The sequence below is a fragment of the Phragmites australis genome, chromosome 1 (assembly GCF_958298935.1).
Source record: "Phragmites australis chromosome 1, lpPhrAust1.1, whole genome shotgun sequence".
Taxonomy (NCBI): Eukaryota; Viridiplantae; Streptophyta; class Magnoliopsida; order Poales; family Poaceae; genus Phragmites; species Phragmites australis.
This window is the reverse complement of record NC_084921.1, coordinates 26017773-26045089: the sequence shown is the minus strand read 5'-3', so window position 1 is coordinate 26045089 and position 27317 is coordinate 26017773. Positions and strand designations below refer to the sequence as shown.

General features: G+C 42.4%; 1 protein-coding gene across 1 annotated transcript; it reads left to right on the top strand.

The window, feature by feature from the left end:
* The first annotated feature begins 1303 nt into the window (after positions 1-1303).
* Positions 1304-21831, top strand: LOC133913360 (pre-mRNA-processing protein 40A-like). Its single transcript, XM_062356494.1, has 31 exons — positions 1304-1534; positions 2304-2402; positions 2486-2554; positions 2652-2960; positions 3361-3489; positions 3633-3694; positions 3809-3878; positions 4432-4484; positions 4581-4638; positions 4718-5046; positions 5142-5244; positions 6613-6711; positions 6800-6868; positions 6934-7011; positions 7131-7217; positions 7294-7328; positions 7439-7544; positions 11786-11866; positions 11948-12040; positions 12113-12166; positions 12242-12358; positions 12440-12538; positions 13614-13661; positions 13778-13870; positions 13974-14081; positions 17150-17214; positions 17862-17964; positions 18625-18954; positions 20477-20631; positions 21238-21358; positions 21469-21831. The coding sequence occupies exons 2-29, from the start codon at positions 2367-2369 to the stop codon at positions 20606-20608; spliced, it is 3015 nt and encodes a 1004-aa protein (XP_062212478.1). The 5' UTR covers positions 1304-1534; positions 2304-2366; the 3' UTR covers positions 20609-20631; positions 21238-21358; positions 21469-21831.
* Positions 21832-27317: the final 5486 nt, after the last annotated feature.

The following is a 27317-nucleotide window of genomic DNA, read 5'->3' as shown; positions in this document are numbered from 1 at the left end:
ATAACTAGTTTTTAGGAGTTGAGTATATATACCATCTCACCCCCATTGTTTGCTGCTGTTACAAGAACACAAAAAAGAACATCTTTAGAGCCAAAAGAGCTCATTCCCACTTCAATTTAGTGTGTGATTTGAGAAAAAGATGAGTTGGATTAAGAGATTGAAAGATTGAGTGCAAGTGAGCTAAATCCCATTTGAGCACTCGAGTTCATCGGCAAAAAGTTCATCAACACGTTTGTTACTCGTGGAGCTTTTAGCTCTTAGGTGGCTAGGTGTTACCGACGAGCACTCAATGTTGTGGTGTGCCGTGTGAAGTTTGTGAAGGCTTCGATTTCGCTTCCGTAAGGAAAGAAATCAAGAGTGAAAATCAAACTCAAGGGTGATCGAGCTTAAAGAGGATAATGATTGAGAGAAACTCGGCTCAAGTGTGACCGAGATCCTCAATGGAGATATAGGAACCTCTAAAGGAGGTGTCTAAACTTTAGGAAATAAATTGTGTGTCTCCTCTTTTATTTTTATGTTTGTGTTCTTGCTTAATATATGCGCATTTTGTTCGATCTACTTGTTCGTGTTATTTGATTGTAGGTTCTCTGTGGTGTATTTGGAATGTTCACTTAGAACACACGAGTTCACTTGGTTTGACCTAGTACCCTTTAAGCGATGTTTAATTTCAATTTTGAGTTCATTCTCTATTGAATCCGGAGGTTCCGGATTGAACCTGGATACTCCAGATATTATATAATCAGATCTGAACCCGGAGTATCTGATAAATAGTATTTTTAGGATTTTTAATTAATATTTTCTTGTATATCATTTGCTAGATTTGAGCAATCTTTGTTATCTTAGGATCGTAAATTTCACACTTATTTAAAATAATTGTGTACTTAGTTAAGCCTACCATATTTATGATTTTCTTATGAAAAATCTGTTAGTTTATTTTTGCTACAAGTTTGAACCAATGATAAAAAAAGGATGAATTTTTTTAAAAAGTTTATTTACCTCATGTAAGAGTTATGAGGTGGGGATGAATAGGCAGAGGGAGGGAGGGGGCTCGCCATGAGCACTACCTTTGCAGAGGCGTGTGCGTGGGGGGGGGGGGGTTGTGGATGACGATTACGGGAAAGTTGGGAGGAGGAGGACTGGCGTCCATGGCGCGTGCCGCAGGGCTAGGGCAGCAGTGCGCGTGCATGTGGGGTGAGCAGAGGGCGTTGATTCGGTTATGGGGTTAGATTGAGCATAAAGATAGAAAAATGTTACGGTGGTACGAAAGGACTACTAGATTTCATCTAAAAAGTTAGATGTGATATTCGATACCAAACATATTCACACGTTTATAATGTAGATTAAAGTGTTTAGGACGCTCCAGCGCCTCTTTAACCCCACCCCAGCAGCTGCCTCCTCCGCCTCTGGACTCGCTCTCCAGTTGGGCACCGCCTTGCGCCGACTCAACCCCTTGCCCTAAACCGTACCCGGGCGCTCCCGACCCTCGCCGCCGGCGGTGGAGCGCCGTCCCTCCTCCTCGCTCCGCTGCACGCTGGTGAGTGCCTCTCGCTGCTACCAGCCCGTACGATCTCCGCCCTGCCGCGCCGCGCTGCGCCGCTTCGCAGGTTCTAGGGTTTCGATTCGCTCGCCTGCGCGCTTGTCCGTTGCGGTTGCTAGGGTTTCTAGGTCTGGGTTCCGGCGCAAGCTTTCGGTTGTTAAATGTGGAGCTAGTTTCTGGTCGGAAAGCAGTTTTTTTCGTTTTCTTTGATGGAGGAGGGGAGGAGAGGGATTGAAACCTAGACTTATTGCCCCTGTAGCTAATCCGGGCTTGTTTCAAGCACAATCCGACTCTAAATCTTGTCCGCAACAGAATGGCATGATTTTTTTTTTATCGTAGAATTGGATGTCTTGGTGCAGAGGAGTCGCCCCGTCATCCCAAAGGAAAGCCCAGATTTTTTTTTGTCATAGGTAGGCGTATGAATGCACACGCTGGGGGATCTTTTGGTTCAAGTTGGCTGGTCTGTAGCATCTAATGGTCACTGGGTTGGAGTGAGCCTGATCCGACGCCATGTTTGACTCGCCGACAAAAGGAAAAACAGGCAGGTTCGTTAATAAAGGAAGGTGGTTTACCCTTTTTCCCGTGGGGAAGCGATGGGAAAGTGCCAAAACCTACAGTTTCTTGCCCATGTACAAATAGATAATAGATAGCGAGCACGTGGCAAGGAGGTCTTTTAAGTTAGCTATTGCAGTTCTTCTTAAGTAGCTGATTGATTATCCACGTGTTATGTTCTAACCAGTCTTTGTTCCTCCATTCCTTTTGGCAGTTGACAGTTGTGATCTCTGGAGACACTCTTCCCGTTTTTTGTGTCGTTGTTTGATGTGGTTTGATGGCGAGTAATATGCAGCCTTCTGGGCTGCCTCAGGCAAGTGCCGCCCTTTGGTGTAAATTGAATTTTGTTGTCTGTAGTGTACCATGTGGTAAGCTTCTTTATTGTCTTAAAAGCAGCCTCCCAGGCCTTCCATGATGGGTTCTAGTGCTCCACCACAAAATCTCGGACCACCAATGCCTATGCAGGTAAACTGAAACTTCAGACTTTTTCTTCTTTCTGCATTTGACACCTCCAGATTTGTGTATTATGTGTCTAACGTTGTTCTTCATGCTCCAATTTCAGTTTAGGCCAGTGGGTCCTCCACAACAACCTCCTCAGTTCATGCAACCAGCGGCACAGCAGTTTCGACCTGTTGGTCAGCCTATGCCTGGAGCTAACATTGGCATGCCGGGGCAGATGCAACATTTTGCGCAACCTGGGCAGCATTTGCCTCACTCCGATCAAGTTCCACCCTCATCCCAAGCGGTTCCTATGGCATATCAGCCAGCTAGACCAATGTCATCAGCACCTCTGCAGCTGCAGCAACAAGCTGCATATCATGGTGGCCATTTGCCCACCATGGGTGCCCCTATGCCACCCCCGTCCTACACTGTAAGGACCTGTTTGGATCTCGCAGTTTCCAAAAACCGTGGTATTGAGAAACTTCAGTTTTAGAAACTAGAGCTATGTAACACCACGGTTTAGAAAAAAGAGGTCCTGGGTGGAGTTTCCAAAGCTCCAAAATGACTGCAGTTTTAGCAATACTGTGGTTTTCAAAACTACAGTATTTGATACACCCAAACACATCATTGTTTTCCAAAACCAAAGTATTTTAAAAAATCATAGTGTTTTTCCAAAACTAAAAAATGGCTATCCAAACAAGGCCTAAGTCTTATTTGTCATTTTTTACAAGTTCACTATTTTCGTTATGTATGTATTTCTAGTTTTGGGCTTTTGGCTATTGGTGATCTCCCTTCTTATAAGTTAACAATTCTTATACGGTACATTTCAGTATCAACCAACATCAGTTCCTCCTGTAATGCAACCCTGGGGTACAGCTCCAGGCCAGAGTGTACCTCATGTGACAGCTCTGGTGCAGCCTGGGCATCAGCCAGTGTCTGCTCCAGCAACTTTGCCCTCAGTAAGTATTGTAGGACCTCTGCTCCATCACTTGATTTCTGTCTATTATAAAAATTTTATGACCTCTGCTGCATCATTGTATCTGTTTGCTATGTACAATTTTATATCCTTTACCTTGCAATAACTGAGTTCGATAATGACAAGGTCAACTCGTCTCAGCCTAGCTCTTTGGATTGGCAAGAGCACACTGCGACCAATGGAAAAAAGTTAGTTGTCTTCAAATTAGTTTCTGTTATTAACTTCATGATGCTCTAGTATTTTAATTATTCCATGTTTTGGTTTTCCCCTCATTTGTCTTGCTTCCCTCACCATTTATCCAGGTACTACTTTAATAAGAAGACAAGGCAATCAAGTTGGGAGAAACCTGTTGAGTTGATGACACACTTGGAGGTTAGTTGTACTTTGTGCTTATAGCCTTATATGCATCATTTATACTTTTATTTGTGGTGCTATCCTTTAAGTGCCTAAGCTGGAATTTCGACTCGATGTTCTGGTGCATTGATGGTCGTTTTAATGAATTATATGTGACTGCAGTTGCTGCTTAACCTTATGATTATCATCTCTTCAGTTCGTGCAATGCAAATTTTGGGTTTCATGCCTGCATTTGATGTCATATTTCACTATTAAAGTTCAGAGTCCAAAAAATTGCTAAGCACAATATAACAATTCTTACATGGCTGTGCTTTCTTATATAAGCAGCATTGTCACCCAAAGTACCTCCACACAGAAGCGGTGCATGTTTCTTGCCATTTTGCCTAATTTAGGCTTTCAATCTCTTTATGTCCTTCTTTGTTAATTTGTTTGAGGAGCATTTACAATGAACCAAGAAAACATTCTTAATTCTTTTCGCTCTAGAGTGCAGTTCATTCTCTAATATAAGTAATGTACTGAATGCATCCTTGCTGTGTTAAATGCACTTCTCTTGTTTTGGTGTTTTTAACAGAGAGCTGATGCCTCAACTGAATGGAAAGAATTTACTACACCAGAGGGTCGAAAGTAAGTTCATATTGAAAATAATTGCCACTTAGATTTTATTATTTTTCAATGATTCTTTCACTTTCTCTTCGTATTCTGACTGTTCTATCATTCCAGGTATTATTACAACAAAGTGACAAAGCAGTCGAAATGGACTATTCCTGATCAGTTAAAGGTTTTCTTCTCTCTTTTCAGGTGAAATCTATATTTGTCTAGTTACAATTACAGTATTGCTATGATTACTTTGTTTTTAGGTTGCTCGTGAATTGGCAGAAAAGGCATCAAATCAACAACCTGACCAAGAAACGGGAACAACTGCTGGTGCTCTTGTTGGATCTACTTCTGCGGAACCTTCTACTGTACCTGCTAATCAGTCTTCATCTGCAGTTGGTATAATTGCTTCCAGCTTGCATGATGCATCAGGAAACTCTGTTCCTCCTGATGCTGGCCCATCAAATAATGTAGACAACACGTCCAGTTCTTCCAATGTTAGCATGCAAAACGGTGGTCCAAGTACTGCTGTTGTTCCTGTTACAAGAAGCACTGAAGTTACATTAGTTGCAACCGATGCAGGGACTAGCAGGTTTTCACAGATATTTACCATTTTCTCTCCAATAATTTATACTAACAGCACTGTTCAAATGCCAGCTAATATGCTGTATCTGTTGAACCGTGCAGAACGTATAACATGTCTCTGCCATTCCGCTTACACAACAATGATAATTCATCTATAGTAAGCGCTGCTGACACAGAAGACGGTACATCTGCTGCAGATTTAGAGGTATGCTTGCTTTCCATGTGCTATTTTGTTTGGTAAGATTAGCAAGTGCTTCATAATTACCTTTCCTCTATTTTGTTCAAATCAATGACTCCACGTTGTTACAATTTGTCTCTGATTGCCTCTTTGTTGTAGTTAACTTCTTAGGTGTTGTTCCATTGCTCAGATTTGTATTTGAAATATTCTCCTTGTCGACATCCTTACCAAGCCTGTTTTTACACGCCTGTTAGCACTTCCTTTGTTTTCGTTATTCTTTGATAGATGATAGTCTTTTGCTGTAATTATTTTTATTAGCCTATTTATTTATGAAACTAGAGTAACTAGACATATCCTGTACGTTAATGTATTTTTTTCCTTTTGGAAAAATTTGTGATGATACAATTATTGTGGAACACTTATCTGATTGCTGTGTGCTTGAGATAAGGACATAGTAGAGAGTTTTGAACTTGTGATATGGTTGGGGAAGAAGAGTAGAGGGTGGCAGAGAGATGAACAGATTGGAGAGGTGCTTGCTAGGAAGAAAATGGATACATGGGAGGTCGATCAAAGATAGGTACAAATTACTTTGGTACACTAGATTCAGACTTGACAGGATTTCTAATCAAACTGGATCCCTAGTGGAACGTGACTTCTCAATGAAACCAATATCTCATGATGACAGACTCATCCTCTGCTCCACTCCCTTCATTCGGCACTGGTGCTGCCTCGTGCAATAGTGATGTGTGCCACAACACTGATAAACAGATTAGAGATTTTCCGAACATCAGGTAGCTTAGTCTATGGAAGGATGTTCCTGTACTGTTGAAGTAGATTTCTTATTAAAATTATCTAGTTGCATCACCCCGGTCAGGACTTGTGCATGTTACTTCTCAGTTGGCACTTAGAGAAAGTGTGTTGAGACTTCAGAGTCTTCAGGGAGTGCTGGGAGTGCTGTTGTATAAAATCCTATACTGTGACCCAGACTCAGTGTGTAGAAGGAACCAAGGAGAGTCACTTTTTTGCTTCCGTTAGTTGGACAGGACAATCCTTTTGATAGTGGATGTGATCACATTTTTCCACTTATATTATTGCATTTGTAAAGGCTTTGCTGTTGTATATTATTGCATTTGATAGTGGTTAGTGGACTAAGAGCAGCCGAGTCCCCCTCTCTCCCTCCCTCTATGTGGATGTCATCATATTTTTCCACTTATATTATTGCATTTGTAAAGGCTTTGTTGTTGTATATTATTGCATTTGATAGTGGTTAGTGGACTAAGAGCAGCCGAGTCCCCTCTATCACCCTCTCTCTCTCTCTCTATGTGTGTGTGTGTGTGTGTGTGAGCGTGCACGAGCAACTGTATGTTGATGCTGCTTACTGATACTTCTTTGTAGGAGGCCAAAAAGACCATGCCAGTCGCAGGGAAGATCAATGTCATGCCACTGGAGGAGAAATCCAGTGAAGAAGAACCTGCAGTCTATGCCAATAAGTTGGTGAGAATGGCTCAAACAATTAAATTGAGAATTGGATGTTCGTTCTTGCAAATCTCATTTATGTATGCATATGTTTTTTGATATATAGGATGCAAAAAATGCATTCAAATCCTTGCTTGAGTCGGTAAATGTCGAGTCTGATTGGACATGGGATCAGGTATGCAACTCTAGTTAACTTAACATCAACTAATGAATTGCGTAACACTGACATAATATTTCCAGGCTATGAGAGTTATCATAAATGACAATCGATATGGTGCTTTGAAAACTCTTGGAGAGAGAAAGCAAGCTTTTAATGAGGTTAGTCTTTAAGGTTTCTTGTAAGATCCCAACTCTTTCTTAGCAATATCGTGGACTCCTTCAGGTCTCTGTAGTAAATGGTTCACCAAGGCTCAGATCTGATGATTTTGTTTCTGCAGTACTTGAACCAGCGCAAAAAGTTTGAAGCCGAAGAAAAACGTGTCAAACAGAGGAAAGCACGTGATGATTTTCTTGCAATGCTGGAAGTAAGATAGCTCTAGTAAGTTTCCCGCCCTTTTTTTATTACTTGTACCATATTGAACGTTTTGTTGTGTAATTCAGGAATGCAAGGAGCTTACATCATCGACAAGATGGAGGTATACCCTCCAATTCCAGGCTATGCTTTGAATATAACAATCAAACCCACTGTTCTGTGCTTCTCCTTTTTGTTGGAGGTGCACTTAATTCTTTGTTGTTCACTGTGCAGCAAAGCAATACTTATGTTTGAAGATGCTGAAAGGTTCAAAGCTGTTGAGCGTCCAAGGGAGCGTGAAGATTTATTTGAGAACTATGTTGTGGAACTACATAAAAAGGTTCTATGATATTAAACTTTATGCCTTGTAACTCTTGTCATTGTGGTAGTTCTTACTATTAAGCTAGGAAGATTCTTATAACTTCATTGAGACTAGTTTTGAAGCCTGTGCCGCCTTTGTTCACACTCTTCTATCCTAGTATTAGGCTTTTGAAATAGAAAAGTTTAGTTGCAATTTATCGATGGTGTTATGCCCCATGGACTTTTTAATGCTAAATCTCAAATACAAGATATTTGATACCATTATTTACTTATTTACTCTGTCAAACTATTTTTCTAGGTTCACAATTAGTCTTCATCTGAATATAGGTAATTGGAGCATTTCTCCTTTATGTTTTTGGTTACTTTGTTTTTTTTGTGTGAATCTATTTGCCTCTGGTGTACTTTATCATAAGCGCTTCATTTAGCACCTATTTGTTTTAGGGAACGGACTTATCCTAGGATGGGTTGTCCTTGTTGGAATTAATCCTGCGAGAGGTGGGTCGTATGAACACACACCAGACACAGGAGTTTTCTTCGCTGCCAGTAGCTTTTGATGTTTATTCAAACATCCAAAAGCCTATAGCTGCTAATAGCCTCTAGTATTCTTGTTGCCAGCAGCTTCTGATGTTATTAGAACATCCAAAAGCCTATACCTGCTAAGAACCTCGAATTGGACGGAGTTTAGCCTGAACTTCCATCCGGTGCACTCTGCACATTGTAGGGGGGGGGGCAGTGCAATATATAGGCTACAAGATGGCCTACCGACGCTACAGTAAGTGACGTAATGGGTACAATAATCGACATACTGTTGCAAACAGTATCGACCTAATGTTATACAAGGATTATCCTAACAATACTCTCCCTAGGCCTTGTGTGTAGCCAACCAGCCATCCCTCCTTTGCCAATCCTGTGATGATCAAGTCATCGACGTAGACCCAAGGAGCAACGTGTTTCCATGGCCGCGCTGGTACATCACATGTTCCGTGCGCGCGGTGCTTATCGCAGGTCGTAGAGCGCCTTCCACAATTGTAGGACCTTGTGCTTTTCTCCAATGACGATGAACCTCGGCTGCTGTGCAACATACACTTCCTCCAATTTGCTATTGAGAAAGGCTGATTCTACATCATGCGATGGACCAACCACTCCCTCTTAGGCAACTAGCACCATCAGTAGGCGCACGAACTCCCGACGGACTCCAACATGGATTTCACATCTAGTGCAAATACATCGTCGAAGTCCACGCTCGGCTACTGCACATAGCTCTTGGCGACGAGACATGCTTTGTGCATGATCACAACCCCGACTTCATCTTTTTTGAGCTTGAACACCCATTTGAGTTCGATTGGGCGGTGTCCATGCGGTAGCTCCACCAGCGTTCATGTCCTGTTCTCCTCAACAGCGTCGACGCCGTGCCTGTATCCCACAGCCTTGCGCCTGCAACATGACCTTCATGAGGGACAAGTCAGCATAATTGGTCAGCGTCAGGTACGCAGTCAATCTGCCAATCTCCTTCATCACTCGCCCCTACAACCAGGTCGTCGCTATTGTCGACGCCACTTCCGCTTGCGCCGTTGTTACGGACCCTGGGACGCGGTGGCGATTGCGATTGCGATTGTGAATCGCCAGATGTTCCTCCTCTGGCTGAGGTGGGCTGACCGCCCTCAGCCATCGGGAGTTGGACTTGACTCACCATGAACTCTATGGTGAAATCGCTCGACAAAGCCACACTCCCAGCTCCATCCGTCGTCCTCGTCGAAGATCACATCTCGCAACACGCGGATGCTCTTGGTGCTCGGGTCGTAGAGGCGGTACGCCTTCGTGCCACGCTCGTAGCCGATGAAGACACAGGGTGCTCCTGTGATCAAGCTTCCACATATGCGGTCACGCCTCCTTGATGCCTCGCCTTGAAGTTCACCGCCTGCTTCCGGACGTGCCACACCTTGAACTACGTCATGCCATCTAGGCTCTTCGTCAGTGCGCGATTGAGCAGGAAGACGACGGTGCTCACCGTCTCTCCTTAAAACTTCGCCAGCATGTCCCTCTGTTTTAGGAGCGTGCGCCGTCGCGACGATCGACTGGTTGCGCCTCTCCACCACGTCGTTTTGCTGTGGGATGTACAACACGAAGAAGTGTCACTGTATGCCGCGATCCACGTTGTGGCGCATGAATTCAATGGACGTGAATTAGCCGCTGTTGTCGGTGCGGAGGACGCGAAGCTTCTGATCACTCCACCTCCGCCGCCGCCGCATTGCTCTTCGCAGCCAGGAGCGTTAGTCACATATAGCGACTGGCGTCGTCCACCGACCTGTGACGAACTTTGGCTAGGAGGCAGCACTGGTGGTCTTTAGGTCCGCAAGATGCCGTCCTCGATTAGCACCTTGGAGAGCGCCTTGTGCTTTCCATTCTTCCCAACGAACAGAATGGTGCCATAGCCGCAGATGTTAATCATCGAGCCATCTTCGCGAAGACATCGTGGTGCCCCGTCATGTGGTTGGTGGCGCTGGTGTCGACGTACCAACCCTCCAGATGGTCGTTGTTGTCACTGGCACCAAGGTGGACTTGCGTGCGTGGCTTGTCGAGGTGGACGTGGCTTGGCGGTGACTCCTGCGCATCACTGAGTGCGCACACCTACGCCATCAGAAGCGTAGGCTCGTCTTCTTCCTCGCCTTGGGCTAAATAAGCATGTGCCTTGCCTTTGTGCAATCTGCGAAAATCTCTTGGGGACTACTCGCAGATATCTGTCTACCCCATTCAGTTCGTCTATCATTTCTCCGAGTGTGACGAGGTTGGTGAGGAGGCCGGAGAGACGATTCTTCACCGCCTTTAGCCTTCTAGTCACTTCCTCTAGCGTGAGCGAGGTTCATGACGAGGCTGGAGGGATGATCCTCCGCCGCCTTTAGCCTTCTAGTCACTTCCTCAAGCGTGAGTAAGGTTGGTGACGAGGCTGTAGAGATGATCCTCCACCGCTACGGACGCCCACCGCTATGGACGCGATTATTGCCAACGCGCATCGATGTGATGGCATCCAAGCCTGCTTGGCGCTTGTTTTGACAGCGAGCGTGCCGATCATCTCTTGGGTCATGGCCCAGAGGATGGCCTTCGGTGCCATGCGGTCTTCCTGGAAATCCGCATCGTCAAACTCCACTGCATCCTAGAGGTTGTGAGCCTGCAACGTGACTTCATGAGCAGGCTCCAGTCGGAGTAGTTGCTCCGTGTGCGGATCGGGTACAATGCACCACCAACCTCTTTGACCACACGCTGGATGACCACATCGCGACCACCGACGTCTCTGTGTCGCAATCGTTGTGGCGGCGGCGATGGGAGTTGCGGTGGTTGAAGTGTCACTCGGGACTCAGAGTCGCACCACTCATAGGAGCCGACATTGTCGGGATTGATCAACTTTGGCTTTGGTCAAACATACCCGCACTTGGGCAAATGACCAGAAATGTTCCCTCTTAGCACACATCCGTGCGTCTAGTGCCGACATATATGCCATGCCGTGTGATCACTCAAGGCCGACATGCGCCATGCGCTCTATGCCCGCGCCCATGGCCCGCACGAGCCCGTGTAACCGCGAGGGTAGGCTCTGATACCAATTGTTGGAATTGATCCTGTGAGAGGTGGGTCCGTATGAACACATGCGAGCACACACTGGACACAAGAGTTTTCTTCGCTGCCAGCAGCTTCTGATGTTTATTCAAACATCTAAAAGCCTATAGCTGCTAACTGACTCTAGTATTATTCCTGTCGGCAGCTTCTGATGTTATTAGAATATCGAAAAGTCTATAGCTGCTAACAACCTCTAGTATTCTTGCTGCCAGCAACTTTTGATGTTATTAGAACATCCAAAAGCCTATAGCTGCTAACAACCTCTAATGGGATGAAGCTCATCTCGAGCTTCCATCTGGTGCACTCCACATTGCAATAACCGACATACTGCTGCAAACAGTACCGACCTACTGTTACACAAGGAACCTAACAGACCTCGTTATGAGCTTAGCTTTTATCTGTAGCATGCCCCTGTTGTTTTTTGCGGCATTATGGCCAAGAGGTATCGCATGGCGAAAGATCGACCCATTCCTTTAACCTTACAGGGAGATAAAGTTTAGAGTTAGGATTGGGTTGAAGCATCTCATTATTTTCCAATAACGATGGTGTTTTGTGCTTCAGAATGTCACATTTTGTTGCCAGAAATTGATTATCATTTATGGCACGATTGTACTGTATACTAAGCATGATCTAATGCGTATCCTATTGTAGGAAAAAGCCAAGGCTGCTGAAGAACACAAAAGGCATGTAGCGGAGTACAGAGCTTTTCTGGAATCATGTGACTTCATCAAGGTTATTTCTTTGATGTTCTTATTTAGTCAATTAATACACACAAAGCTCCATAAATGAAAATATCATTTTTCATGCCTGCAGGCAACTACCCAATGGAGAAAAGTTCAAGAGCGGCTGGAAGATGATGAACGCTGTTCCCGACTTGAAAAGATCGATCGCTTGGATATTTTTCAAGTTAGTATTTAACTATGTCAACTTTTGCCATTCTGTGGTTGAAGTTCAACTATACATTTTTGTTTATTGCAGGAGTACATACGTCATCTGGAGAAAGAAGACGAAGAGCAAAAGCGGATACAAAAGGTACTACATTCCCTTACATTTATTGTAATGTTCCGTTCCTATTTAGATGAAAATTAAGCTAGCTTACACATGCAGGAGCAAGCAAGGAAACGAGAGAGAAAAAATCGTGATGAGTTTCGTAAAATGTTGGAAGAACATGTCGCTGATGGCACACTTACTGCAAGAACTTGGTGGCGTGATTACTGTACACAGGTTCTTGAAATATTGATTTTTGCAAATAGATAAAATAATAAAAAAATTCTTACCGATCCTTTACATTTTATCATTTCACAGATAAAGGAGTCACATGCTTACTTGGCAGTAGCCTCAAACTCGTCTGGTTCCACGCCAAAAGAGCTCTTTGACGATGTGATGGAGGAGCTTGACAAACAGGTTATCTTCTGAAAATTCTGATTATGTCCTTGTAACAGATTATCCTATGTATAAGTTGTTGTTATACTATTATTCTTTATTTTTGCACTTGTATGAGGATGTTCCTATAAGGCTATAGTCCATCATATATTTATGAACATAGACTGCACTGAAGATATTTGGAAAGCATGTAACCAAGTACTTAGCTAATGATTGGAGCTCTTCATTGCCGTGGTCATTGCTATGGATTCATTCACTTAAAAAAGATGTCAATACAGGAATACTACGTATTAGCTTCACCGTACCTGGGTTATTGCTGGGATACACTAAGCTTTAGTACTCATTTTGTCAATTTTCTATTTAGTTATATTTAGCACAAACTCGCCTTGTTTCTCAATTTTATACCCTGCTATCTTCGTTGTACATATTTTGTCTAATCTATAGCCTCGAAATTTGCTTGTATATTAAATTGTTCTGCATAAACCTTTAGGTTGCCCACTGCTTTCAACATTTGCAAGGTTGATGTTAATTTATCTGATGTTGTCACTAATTAAAGTGCAAAAAGTTGTGTTGTGTTGTTGGTGTTAGACCCTGGGCCTCACTGGCAATGAGGAACCGTGGTGTTGATGGTGTGGAGAAGTGAATGTGAAGAGAGGAAAAGAGGGTGTGCAGAGCGGAAGGGAGAGAATGGGAAGGGGTTAGAGATAACTTCTTGCTTGCCTTGATTGATAGTTAGTGCCCTCCTTAATTTGAACCCTAGCAAATGAATCTCTAACCAAAGGTTTATCTAAAATATTACGTAAACCAAACTAACTGGTGCTGACCAGGCCAGGTGCTACTGCTGGGCCCCGCCCCTTTTTGCACCCGTCCCGAATGTCATATGTTGACTCACTATTTCATTCTCAAATGAATATCTTCTGGAAAAATTCTTAACTGTTAATTTATGTTGATGTTTGTGATAAAAAATTCCACCATCCATATAGAAAGCTGCCATGTTATTTATGTTGTGCTATTCATGAAATAAGTTCATATAGAAAGCTGCAATTTTGTTTATTTACGCACACTTATACGGTATCGATGCTATATTTTCTTTCAGTATCAAGATGACAAGGCCCAAATTAAAGCAGCAGTGAAATCTGGGAAGGTACCTCCTTTTTATACAATCCATGGTCTACAGTTTTCCTCTTGTGCAGAATAGTATGCTTTGTTTTTACCACATTGTTCCATATTTATGGTTTGCAACCTTCGTGATTCTTCTAGATTCCTATGATGACCTCATGGGCATTAGAGGAATTCCAAACTGCTGTTGTGGAGGATGACACTCTTAAAGGAATATCGACAATCAACATCAAGGTATTCTGTTGATCTGAAGTTTTGGTCGATGTCTGAATATATGTTATCGCTATGTTGTATTTTTGCCAGATACAGTTGATTTACTTTGCTGGATTGGTTGCAGCTTATTTATGATGATCAGATTGAAAGGTTCAGGGAAAAGGAGCAAAAGGAGGCTAAGAAGCGCCAGCGATTGGGTGAAAATTTTTCAGATCTTCTGTATTCAATCAAGGTATTGCAGCTAACTGTAAGCATGTTACTGTATTAGCCTTACCGTTGCCTACATTGCATGGTCCTACTATGCTGAGAAACAAAGGTTGTCACCCTTTTTCTGGAAATTATAGAGAAAGCGAGACAAAATGAAGGATTGTTGGACACAGCATGCCTGAAGTCTAGCATCTGAAGAAGCTTTTCTTGTGAATTGCCAACTTATGTTTCCTGTAGTATTATCCTGCAAGCAGTTAGTATAAAAATGTGGTAAACATGCAAGATAATAGTATGGGCATGTTTGGTTTTGTTACCCAAACATACCTATCCCTGCTAGTGCTGGTTGGGCAAGGAATAGCTTGCCCGTGAAGGTGGGCCAAATCAAATGGAAGAAAAGGCTTGTTTACCTTGCCCCAAAAAAGGCAAGCTGAGCGAACCAAACATGTATCCTCCCTATCCTCGCCAGGCATTGTTAGACAAAGGATTTGAGCATGCCCTATGTTGATTAAGTGTTCTGAACTTATGATATTGTCTGTATGGTAAACTGCGATTATAAAATATCATAAAGAATTGTCTATTACTTATCGGCTAACTTGATATGCTTCTATATACGTCAATCCATAACTCTTTGATTTGATTGTTTTAGACCTATTTTCATATATACACAGTGGATCAGTTTGAACTAGAAAATGCTATTGGTATTTGTGGAGTGAAAAAAGAAGTTTTTAAATTTAGAGTAAATTTTATGGGTGCTTTAAAACTCTCAAAATCGAATGGGGTGCTTTCCTGAAGTGTCACTTCTGTGCCTTTCAAATTTGATAATTGATTTTGCATCAACTAATCGACTACACTGGTATGGTTCTTGCGAGGTTTGATAATTCCCAATATCAGTCCTTATCTGAGATCCTTTGGCCCTGGAATTTGGCCTGAACCAGAAAAATAGATTCCTGCTCTTTTAGATTGCCTTTTATGGTTTAGTTTTCGAAAGCTTATTTGCTCTGAACATAGTGGGACTGGTTTGGGAAAAATGGTTGGTTTCTTGTTATGATCTGATATCATAACGAGGATAAACATCCGTCGGGAGGATTGGGCGCCGTCAGTTGCTAGGGATGAGAGATTAGACTATAGACGAGAGAGACTTAGAATATTAGGGGAGATTAGATTAATTCTTCTTGCTTGCTTGCTTGATCCCTAAAGGGGGGTGCGACTGCTCTTTATATCTAGAGCTTGGCTGACTCTAAACCTACTAGGACTTGAGTCCTAAACAGACTCTATCTTGAGTCCTCTCTGATCACAGCTTATCTCTTTTCATCTACTGACTCTACTTCTCCTAGCCGAGTTTAACTATGTCCTACGTTGACGAACGGTTGTAGCGCCAGCACGACACACTGGAAGGTGCATGGCAGCACATACATGACATTTGTTTCCTAAACAGACGATGACGTTAATGTGGCACTTGTTGATAGACACTGAAATCTTAGCTTCCTTGACGTGCCTGATGCATGCCTTTTCCTTCCCATGGAAGATGGTGTTGGAGCTGGTGGGTTTTCGTGGTGGGCGGCAATGGAGGTAGGCATGGCGTGGCGGTGACTAGAGGTAGGGTTGACGCCGCTGACGGAGACGCTGTGTTGGATGACATACCACTTTGCAGGATGCTAGATGTGTTGATGGTTGTCACCGATGAAGGTGTCGGCGGTACACTGGAAGTTGTGCTGCTGTGTAGCACTGATGGTTGGTTGGCAGCATCCAACAGGCGCTGTTCCACCACCGAAAGTCGCAAGGACACGATGACCAGCTGCCGAATCACCTTGCCTAGCTATTGCATGATGGTGGTGAAGCCCTCCTTGATCTCCTTTTGCAGCCGCTCTTCCTGCGCGGCGAGAAGCGCCTTAGTTGCTTGTTCTTAGCATCAGAAGTCATGGGTCTGATACCAATTTGTTATGATCCTAAATCATAACGAGGGTAAACATTCGCCGGGAGGATAGCCGAGCGGCGTCAGCTGTTAGGGACGAGAGATTAGACTAGATGATAGAGACTTAGAATATTAGAGGAGACTAGGTTAATTCTTCTTGCTTGCTTGCTTGATCCCTAAGGTGGCGTTTGGATGCTCACTTGGATTGGGATACGGATATGAAATGGGTTATGAGACTGGGTTAGGGGTAGGGATATCAAAATCTATTCCATATCCAGTGTTTGGTATGAAATGGGTTAGGGAGTAGGATACGATTTTGATTTTACCAAAATGCCCCTCACAAAATTAAAGCTGAAAACATTGCTCGGCTGGTTCTTTTCTTCCCCACTGGGTAATTGAGGGCAAGCTCCCATATCCCAGCCATAACCCACCTCCCCCACTGGGTTTCAATGTGTGGGAAATGAGCCACTCATATCCCATTCCCAAACCCCTCTCATATCCCATTCCCTCAAACCAAACATGGGTTCAATTCTATCCCAGCCATCATATCCCATTCCCTCCTTTCATTTCCAAATATCCAAACGCCACCTAAAGGAGGGTGCGTTTGCTCTATATATCCAGATCTTGGTTGACTCTAAACCTACTAGGACTTGAGTCCTAAACAGATTCTATCTCGAGTCCTCCATGATTACAACTTACCTCTTTCCATTTACTGACTCTACTTCTCCTAGCCGAGCGTAACTATGCTAACATATCTAATCCGATTTCTAACTTTATCTCAGTCTTTCCTAAACCGAATCCAACTTGCCTATTCAACTTTACTTTTCTAATACCGCACATAACATTTCCAATGCAAGTCTGAATCCTTTCCGAGGCCGCTTTTATGAATATATGTTTTGCTTGCAACTGTTAGGAATAGCAACTTGTGTTCAATAGTAACCTCTGTGGGCAATGTATAGAGAGTACATGAGTACAGGATAAAGACTCTAGTAACCTATACGTAAGGGATTAGGACTCTATATTCCTAGCACCCCCCTCAAATGCAACGTTATGAGCAACATGTATATTTATTCCAGTGTTCTGTGTTCCTAATGGGGTGGTGGCATAAATCGCCATACAATATTGTTCTGGACATGCCATTCTTTTGATTTGATTTATTTTTGTGCTTCGAAATATTGTAGGAAATATCAGCTTCTTCAACATGGGATGATTCTAAACAACTATTCGAAGACAGCCAAGAATTCAGGTACTTGTAATCCTCCTTAAGCATTATAACATCACTTCGCCATACTACCTGGATACACTCCACTGGTTGATGTACTGACATTGCCTGTAGGAAAACAAAATTTGCTTTAATAGTCCTGGCTGTTTCCTGGGTATAGTACAGAGAAATTAATACTTGTGGTAACTGTCCCTGGTAACAGGTTGAATAGATTCAGTTTGGCTTAAAACATACAATTGAGTTGTTACTTCTGGGGAAAAATTGTTGGTTTGTGGTGAACCTGGACACAAGTGATTTTTTTCATGAATTATTTCAAAAATCTTGGAAACTAGATTCTCTGATATAACTACACGAGTCCCGTCTTTTCCAGATTATTTTGGGCCCTCGTATAAGTGAAATCAAGGTGTCCTATACAATACTTGACTCATTTAATTCAAGCCAAACAATGATGATGCTGGATTGCCAATAACTATTTACAAAGCTGTCATGAAAAATGTTGTTCTGGGCCTCAGAGGCAAACATGAGAATTTCATCTATAAATCAAATGTTTCTTGCATATTTGGGCATGACAGGTCTTAGATGTTTGAAAATTTGCATGACAGTGCCTGTTATCAGATTTTGCTATTTGTTATTTGGGATAGGGAATGGTATGTTTGATTTGTTTGCAATAGGGCCTTGGACAGCGAGATTTACGCTAAAGAGCTTTTTGAAGAGTGTGTTGTCCACCTTAAAGAAAGGTTAAAAGAGAAAGAGCGTCTGAGGGAGGAAGAAAAGGTATGTTGTATTGTCATGTCATCATTTATCTGCGGTGCTCATAACTTATTTAGTTTGCTCTTTGTATTTTGTAATGTTACATGGCTGCAAGCACACATACCTGGAATAGTATACATCTTGATGTATTCACTTGTGGTACTTATCAGAGGTGGGCAAAAACTGACTGAGCAAAAACTGACTGAGCCTAATTAATCAACCTAACAGAGCCGAAATGCGGATAACTTCGCCATTGCGGTTCTTTTGGTTTAGTTCGGTTGTAACTTACAAAACCTATGTAACCGACAAGCGGAATTATTAGAGCCAGTCTTTTCACCTAAATTTAGTATGTTGTAGATATGATACATTCATTCATAATGTTAAATTCAATAGTCATGAGTATTTTAAGCTACTTGCTTTCTTTTAACTACTAGGTGCACGATTCACATCTATATGTTATGATCGTGCAGGCAAGTCATGCATTTTAATTGAATTAATATTATGTAAATATTAAATCAAATTAAGCACTTACACTTCAATTAATTTGGTTTGAGACAGTGCAAAACCAAATTTAAATTTCGATTAACATTTGTAAAAAAAAACCAATTGAACTAACCACTACTTGTAGTAGTTGCAGCATACGATTCACTTCTCCCTTTTTTATGCAATTTTTACTCTTTGTAGGCAAAAAGAGAGAAAGAGCGTGAAGAGAAAGAGAGAGAGAAAGAGAAAGAGAAAGAAAGGAAGGAGAAAGAACGCAAAGAAAAAGAAAGAGACCGGGAAAAAGAAAGAGAAAAGGAAAAAGGGAAGGATCGATCAAGGAGAGATGACATGGAGATTGATGGTGCTGATGTGGACACCCATGGTTCAAAAGATAAGAAAAGAGAGAAAGATAAAGAAAAGAAGCATAAGAGACGCTACCATGACACAGATGATGTAAGCTCTGAAAGGGATGATAAGGGCTACTCTAAGAAGTCTCGGAGGCATAGCAGTGATCGCAAGAAATCTAGGAAGGTATAACATTTGTTATTCTGTGCAAATCAAGCTAAACACTGGGGATGTGACTCTGATTTACTGTTATATCGTTCATACAACCCATGGTGCTAAGACTACGGAAATGAGAAATCAACAGGATTTAGTTTATTTGTGACTTAATGTGTTTAGTTCCAGTATATCAGCACACCTTGCTGCAGCTGTTGCAAGACCATCTCTTTTCCAGTCTTCACCTAATTTTAGTGCTTTTCTGTTTCCTGCTTGTGTTATTGGACTTAAAACATGCTTTCCTTTTTCTTGTGATTTTTATTAATTGTATAATTACCAGGATTTTTTGGTGATGCAGTTATTGTTGCTAATTTTATTTGTTAGTATACTTTATAACTGCTATACTGTAGAAGAGAAAATTGCTGTTGGACAGCTATCGTAGAATTGTTGCAAAGCAACACTAGCATTACTCTATCCTGTCTACAAAATGTTTATTGTAGTAGTTATAGTATTTATTCTAAAGTTATGTCTACTAGACTGCATACTCGGCCATCTGCAAGGAATATACCTACCGACTCTGATATAATCGGTCGGATAGGTCACAAAAATCAGCCGATTTGGCCATTTTCTCTATTAGGTGGGCTGTTGATAGAATATTTACTGTTTTCTTAGAACATTGAACATTTGTGAGGTGTACTATATATTGTTCGAAGGGATAATTGGCTGTAGGACAATAAATTTTTTTTTGCACGGCTTTGGAGTATTGTTGCAGGATAACACTATTGTCACTGACCCATTCTACCAAAGTACGGGTTACTATGTTGTTTTACTAGTGCATTGCTGCAGGGGTCCTTCAAACTTGTTAGATCCTCTTTTGTTCTTTAAACATCAATTTTAGCTTGGTTGGTTTCCGGATTTTCACAAATGAGCCATGTAAATGCATCTATCATACGGGTAAAAAATTAACATGGCAAGGAAGCTTGTCATCTATTCATTGCTTAATTGATGGATGTACCTATTTGGCAAAGAACATGTTTGGTTAAAGTTAACTTTCTGTACTCTAGTAAGATAACCAGGCTAAGGACCTTTTGTGCAATGTTTGTTAGTGATATATAACTTTATAGAGCTAAGGAAGAAATGATTACATAAAGATACCAGTTCCAACATTTACTGGCACATGTATCAGTAAATGAAACCCTGACACTGGTTGTGACTGTATGCTATTTATATTCTTAGTTCTGCAAATTGAAAATTTTCAAAAATTTGAAAGGAAGTTAGCAAAAATGAAGTGTGGACAGCTACCGGCACATATCCAAGAAAAAATGCCCATACTAGGATTTCAAACTTAGTATGGGAGCATCATAATCGATCTGTTCACTACCTAAACTCCTACTCCATCAAAATTAACGGAAATGCTGACGATAGCTGCAATCAATATGTAATTGTTGTATTGTGTTGCATATTTTCTGCAATCTGCATAGATCACTTCAAATATTATCATGGTTGAATACATATGGTTAAGTGTGTGATAAGATCATGATTGTCATTCATGCAGCATACACATACTTCAGACTCTGATAGTGAAAACCGGCACAAAAGACATAAAAAGGATCGAGATAGTTGCCGAAGAAATGGTGCACATGAGCTTGAAGATGGTGAACTTGGAGAAGATGGGGAGGTTCATTAGTCTTTCCTTGTGCTACCAAGATAGTCAGTACTTACTGTCCCTTGTCATGTTCTCCATTTCTGGTATTTTGCTTCTTTGGGCAAAGTAGTGCCTTTTCTTAACAATCTACTAGTGTTATAATTACTGACTTTAGTTCTACATATTCTGAAATACATTCGTTACTGTCCTACTTTTCTGGAGTAGTATATTGCTGTTTCCTTCCTTTTTAAATAAACAATGCGTGATTCTTTGGCAGTACAAATATTATTCTCTGGAAAAGATACAGCATGTTAAGCATGTGGTTGGTATGTCATGGTTTGGGTCGGTGTGAGTGAATATTAACCTCTATTGTCTGGACATGCAAAATGTAGCCATGTATTTTGTAGCGTTATCAAACTACTTTTGTTGACTTCCTATACACTTTTTTACTTCTTTCTCTGCCTTTCCACTTTGCTTTGTTCTTTTCTGTGTAGGCGTGAAAAGTGTGAGTGAGGCTTAAATATCCTTTGGAAGTCTTGGTCAGACATGCAACTTTTAGCATATCAATAGCTCTAACCATCATTTGTCTTCATTCCAGACTTAAGCTTATTGTCTCCTGTTGAAGTTCAATGCTGATAATTTTGACTGAAACATCAACGTGTTACCTGTAGCATTGATCTCCAGACTTGTGACACATCATGGATTTGTTGCCATCTCTTGCCTGTTGGCTTTGCCTTGAAGCTTGGCAGCTGCTGGTCCTTTTGGTCAGACATGGCAATAACACCAGCACAAGTATGACACCCTTTTGCTGGTCCTTTCGCATCTCTTCTGACTTCACATGTGGCAAATTTTGCATCCCATCTGAAGTTTGCAGTGCCACTGCTATTATTTGATCTTAACAGGGTGGTTTGTGATTGAAGTAACCCAATTTGTGACAAGTCTGGTACTTATCCTGCTTTGTGAACGGATGTACTTTTGGACGACGCTGCTGATCTTGTCACGATGATGTTCTGAGCGTTTGCTTTTGTTGCAAATATGTCAGGATAGTTGATGTTGGAAGAGTCAGTGTTCATTGTAGTACGGTTTTCAGGTACCAATTTATTCAGGTTATGCTCTTAAGTCGTAAGGTTTCCTGTTTATGGAGGTGATAGCGTTTCATAATGCATTCTTTCAGTGTTGTTGGCTCATGCCGATATGTGGTCTGTACTCTCGAATTGTACACTATTACAGCCTTTGGTTAACCTTCCATTCTTTTCGTCTGAAAACCGTTGTTCTTTGCTGCGTTGATTGAGTGATCAACGAAACTAATCGAGTTTTCCTCCGGCGTAACACTTGTTTTTCCTCATTTGTGTTGCCCTTGTGTCCCAGGAGACGGTTCTTTGTTGCCACTGAACATTCCTGGCCACTGGTGATCTTGGCTGGGTCTTATGTGGCACCTCACGTTTGGTATTTAGAAGCTATATGAACGGACGTGCATTTTCACGTATCAAACATTGGATACATAAGAATTCTGAGGAAATATGAAAATGAAATTTTCCTTTTTTTTGAGAGATAGAAACTCGCCTAGCTGGCGAGCAACTTGGCATTGGGCAGTACAACCCTTCGTAATACCAGGCCCAAGTAGACACTAGCCAGGTCATCACGTAGATCCGGATGGCCTAATCAATACTATATATTAAAGCTTCAAGAATGGGTGCGATTCCAAGGTGTTAAGGCACTGTAGCTATGTATGTATACATGTATATATATGGATATATATATATGTGTATGTATGCATATATATATATATATATATATATATATATATATATATATATATATATATATATATATATATATATGCATACATACACACACATATATATATATATATACACACATGTATAATATAATTTTTTCGGAAAATTTCAGAAAAATAGCGAAAGGTGTAATAGTTATATTGATAAATCGGCTGAAATAATCTAAAATGCATAGAAAAATATCTAAAAATAAAAATATATGAAATAAATTTTGTTAGGTTTGTATTACTGTCGTCTATGTATTAAAATTATGTGCATGCATAAAAATAATACTGTTTTCCCTATAATTAAATGAATGTGTTAAATATTAATAAATTTATAAATAAATATTGAGATGTTCAAAATTAGTGAATCTAATTTTTTAGTCTTCTATTGCCATACTCTGTTTAACAAAGAAACAGAGGCAGTGTAAGCGTGCCAATCCGTCTAGTTTAACTTGGACACCCAGAAGATTGGCAAGTGACGAGAGGCCTTTGACTTGGAGGCTGATGAACCGTGGTGATCATTTTTTTTAACAATAGAACAACATTTAACAAGCTATCTTGCTCCCTAACACGTAGATATATGCAACCAATAATTAATATAAAGTTTTTTTTATGATGTAAACTCCATCTAACACGTAGCCATAACTTGCTCCCTAAGAAAAAGGAGATATAACAAATAGCAAATGTTCATTATGGTGCACCTATTCTATTGCTAAACCTCCATCCATTCCTGACGAAAATATCCATTTTTGTTGTCTCCAAAAGTTGACACGTGGTACACATATTTTTCCGCTCCTTATTTTTTGAAGCATCTACTATGAGATATAAGATGCAGTATTTGAACGTGCACACAAATACACCACACTAAATGCACACCTCCAACTCACACCGCCTATGCGCATGATAGATCTACATCCTATACTCACGCACACGTTGCTGATGCATCTAGTGGCCTCTGTTTCGAAACATCTCCCTCTAGGGAAGGCCAAATGCATGGGTATGTTGTGCACCAGGAAGTAGTGCTGGAGCTTTCGGGAGACCATTACTAGGGCGTATGCCAATTTCTCCAGCTTGGAGTATCCGGTCTTGGCCTTGGCTAGAGTCTTAGAGACAAAGTACATAGGATTTTGGACCATCCTCCCCTCATCATTCTCTTTCTCCTTTACCAACATGGTGCTAACTGCCGTCAGCGATGCCGCCACATACAAAGTAAGGGGTCCCTGTGTCATGGACTAGCCAATCCCCATCTTCGTGAGGTATTTGCTTCAGCTGATTGAACGCCTGTTGACACTCTAGGGTCCACTCAAACCCGTTCACCCTCATAGCGTCTTGAAGAAAGGTAGGCTGCGCTCAGAGGACCGCACCCTGTTAATCATTGCATATCCTTAGAGTTCTTGGGGGCTCAGTCGCCAGCACAGATCTAACTTTCTTAGGAGTCGCCTTGATCCCCCATTTCAACACAAGGAATCTAAGGAGCTTTCTAGGACGCACACTGAATACACACTTTTCTGGGTTCAGCTTGATTCCAGTGGCCTAAAGGTTGGTGAAAGTTTTGGCCAGGTCAGCCACATGACAGGCTTCAAGGAGGCTCTTTACCATGATGTCATCGATGCACACATCCATGTTCCACCCGAGTTGCTATGCTAGGACCTTGTACACTAGGCAGGTGAAGGTGGCTCTAGTGTTCTGGAGCCTGAAGGGCATCCGAAAAAAGCAATAGGTGCCGAAGGGGTGATAAACTCATCTTGTCTTCATCCTCCTTCGCCATCCGTGGAATCTTACAACTGGTCTATCCTTGGTAGTGGGAATGGGTCATGTGGGCATGCCTTGTTGAGATTTGTGAATTCAACGCACATGCACAACTTGTAGTTGGCCTTCTTCACCAGGAGCTTGGATTTGGCCTCTAGGGTCATGTCAGCTCCGACCTGCATGGTCTAATCTGGTCAGTCTTGGTAGAGGAGAATCATCTTGGTTTCTCCGTCCAGTCTCTCCTTTGGCACCCAAGGGGGAGGGGAGGTTAGGGGACAAGGACATGCTCCTTCGTTGTGCCCTTCCCTGACGGTGTGAATGTTCATCCAGCCCAGTTGGAGTTCTATACTCAAAACACCTCGCTAGGTCCTGATTGCCTCGAATGGTGGTGAGCCCCTAGGGCCCAGGTATCTTCATGTAGTGGTAGTAGTGATGCGTGACCACCCTGAACTTGTTGAAGGTGGCTCTCCCTAGTTCCACGCTCGCAGCCTCGACCCCGGTCGCCTCTGCCTACACAACCATGGGCTTGCTGTTGGGACCCTCGAGTTTTGTCCCCGGTGGTGTCAATGTTGAATACCTTAAATCGGCAATGGTGTCACTGCATGGAACCTTTGGCATCAGGCTTGACCACCTGTTTTGCATCTAAGACCCACCCTGAGACCTTGGCCTCCAAAGCGAGGGCCTTGGTGGACCGCGAGACCAAAACCAAGCTTGGCTCTAGGGCCAACATGTGGACCCAAAACAAGCACTCCTCATCCGCACGTGCATACTTGTCAAATTTGTTCATCAGATTGGTGATTGTGGTCGACGAGGCACCCTAGCTATTACCCTTGCCACATTGCGCGATGATCGTGGCCGCCACCACACCTCAAAGCTAGAAGTTCACCTTTGAGAACCATAAAAAATAATTGCGTATGTCTCATCCAGCGGCTGTTGGGTGGCAAAGGGGTTCCCAAAGCTCACCGACACAATTAGCTCCCCTAGAAATTGTTTTAGAAGGTGTGGCAGAGCTACAACTAGGAGAACATGGAGCTTGTGTCAAGCGTGAAGTACCATGTCTGTGCCACCCATTCGAGGGTGAAGGGGAAACACTTTCCTATGGACGGTAATTCCCCCAACAGCCTCTATCACCACCTTGTACGCCTTCATGAACTGCTTTGGGTCCCTCCCCATTGTACTTGTCGAGCTTGGGTAGGCGGAAACACTCTGGGTAATCATGCACATGTAATTCGAATGACGGGGGGGGGGGGGACTTTGAGTCAAAAGTCTGGCTCCATGGCTCATCATCGGTGCGAAGGTGGATGATTTGTGGCCTTCGCTTCTTGGGGGAGGTCTCCTTGCCCGACCGCCAATTGGAGCTAGGGTCATACTACAAAACATACGCTCACGGTTTGAGTGTTGACAACATGTTGGTGGCTACCTGCCGCGCCACATGTAGCTCGTTCTATAGTGCCTCGAACTACCCTTGTAATTCTTGGGTCCCTCGGTACTTGCCTTCTATGAGTAGGGGATACACTGTGGGTCCCAAACGTATGGGGGCTGGTGCAATACCTAGGGTGTCACCGATGACAGCCCCTGCTCGCTGGCCACTGCATTTAGGATCATCCTGTTCCTGGGGGCATTTATTGTGCCAACACACTATTAGGCAGTTCACCATGAACCTTTGTGTTGGCGGTCTCACGGTTTAGCACGCACCCTATCGGGGAGGCCTTGTTCTTCTTGGTCTACTTTGACTTTCAGAGTGGTATAGGCTTAGAGGTGGTGGCTGCTGTCTCTATCACTGGCGTGCTAGCATCCCCCTTCTTCTTCATCGGCTTCCTCTTGGGCTTCATGCCCTTTAGGCTTGCACATCTCTCCCATGGACAACACCAGCTATTGTGGCATGAATCCACCACAGCAAAGTGCTCCCAAGTTTCCATGGAGTGAGGAACAGAGAATGAGGAAGATGGAGGGAGAGAATGCAAGTGTTGAAGAATATCTCAATCAAAATTTCACTGAGGCCCTAGGGGCTATTTTATAGATGCTTACATTGTGTGGAATACAAGAATACCGCTCACAGGTATTACAAGAATGCCATTGAGCCACATTCCCCTTAGGTAGCACGAAGGTAATTTCAAAGGGCTCGAATTGGATAATCATGGTTATGCTCTGATGATAAATAATGGATAGTTAACATATTAGGGTACCCTAGAGTTTCCCATAATTCTCGGGGCAGACCTTTATTTCTAGGAAGGGGATCCCTAGAACAAAGGAAACTACTCGTGGATATCCAAGGTGTCCCATAACTGGGAAGGTCTATCTCCAAAAATAGGAAGGAGGAGTCTATAGGACATGCAACACCCCCATATATATATGGAGTCAAGGGTCCTTATGGAGGAGGAAGCACCACGACGAATGCAAGCAAGACAAGCTAATAGAAGTCAAGGAGGAAGTCGCCAACTAGGTTTAGATCCATCTAGGCTAGCCACACCCCCTATTAACAGGCTCAGATAAATACAAGAAAAACAAGATGTAGGTTTATTATCCTCAGAGAGGTCCGAACCTGTCTAAAACCCCTGTGTGTGTAACACCTGATTTTAAAGGAACAAAACCAGGTACAACACATGTATGCTAGGATCAAGTTTTCATACATGCGCTACATCATCAGTGTATCATCACAGTGCCATTATTACATTAACGTTATAACTTATTAAAAAAGACCCGAGGGTCTAGAAGAAAAACACAGCGGAAAAGAAAACTCCAGCGCCAGAGGGTCTTCCATCTTCCATAGGCGTTAACTGGGGGATCACTAGCTTAGAAAAGGAGCTTCGGATCAATGTCATTTCCATCGAAGAGTGCAGCTTCATTGATGGCTTCTGAACAACAGAAGAATGCAAGAAAGGAGGCAACGATTGTGAGTACATAATGTACCCCACAAGTGTAGGGAAATCATGCTATGGGGGTTAAGGCAAGAAAATGCTAGATATTGGTTTACTGCACTATGCAACCTTGACCTATAACTTTAACAACAGACATCCTATTTACTAAGTGAGACGCAACTATAACAAAGGGATAACTCAACGGATCTTATCCGACTACCAAGACTCACCCAACAATCTCATTACCTGGCTACCCAACCCTCCAAACTAGAACCCTGATCCCAACTAATCAAGAAAAAGTCTAAGCCGCTCTTGACCATGAGCACAGTTGATCGATCAGTTTTATACTCTGCAGAGTATA

What these genes read in the sequence shown, in the direction of transcription:
- LOC133913360 (XM_062356494.1), top strand. Translation starts at nt 2,367, where the DNA reads ATGGCGAGTAATATGCAGCCTTCTGGGCTGCCTCAG. An exon ending in TGCCACCCCCGTCCTACACT is followed by an intron (nt 2,961 to 3,360) that starts GTAAGGACCTGT and finishes GGTACATTTCAG; the next exon opens with TATCAACCAACATCAGTTCC. An exon ending in ATTTTCTTGCAATGCTGGAA is followed by an intron (nt 7,218 to 7,293) that starts GTAAGATAGCTC and finishes TGTGTAATTCAG; the next exon opens with GAATGCAAGGAGCTTACATC.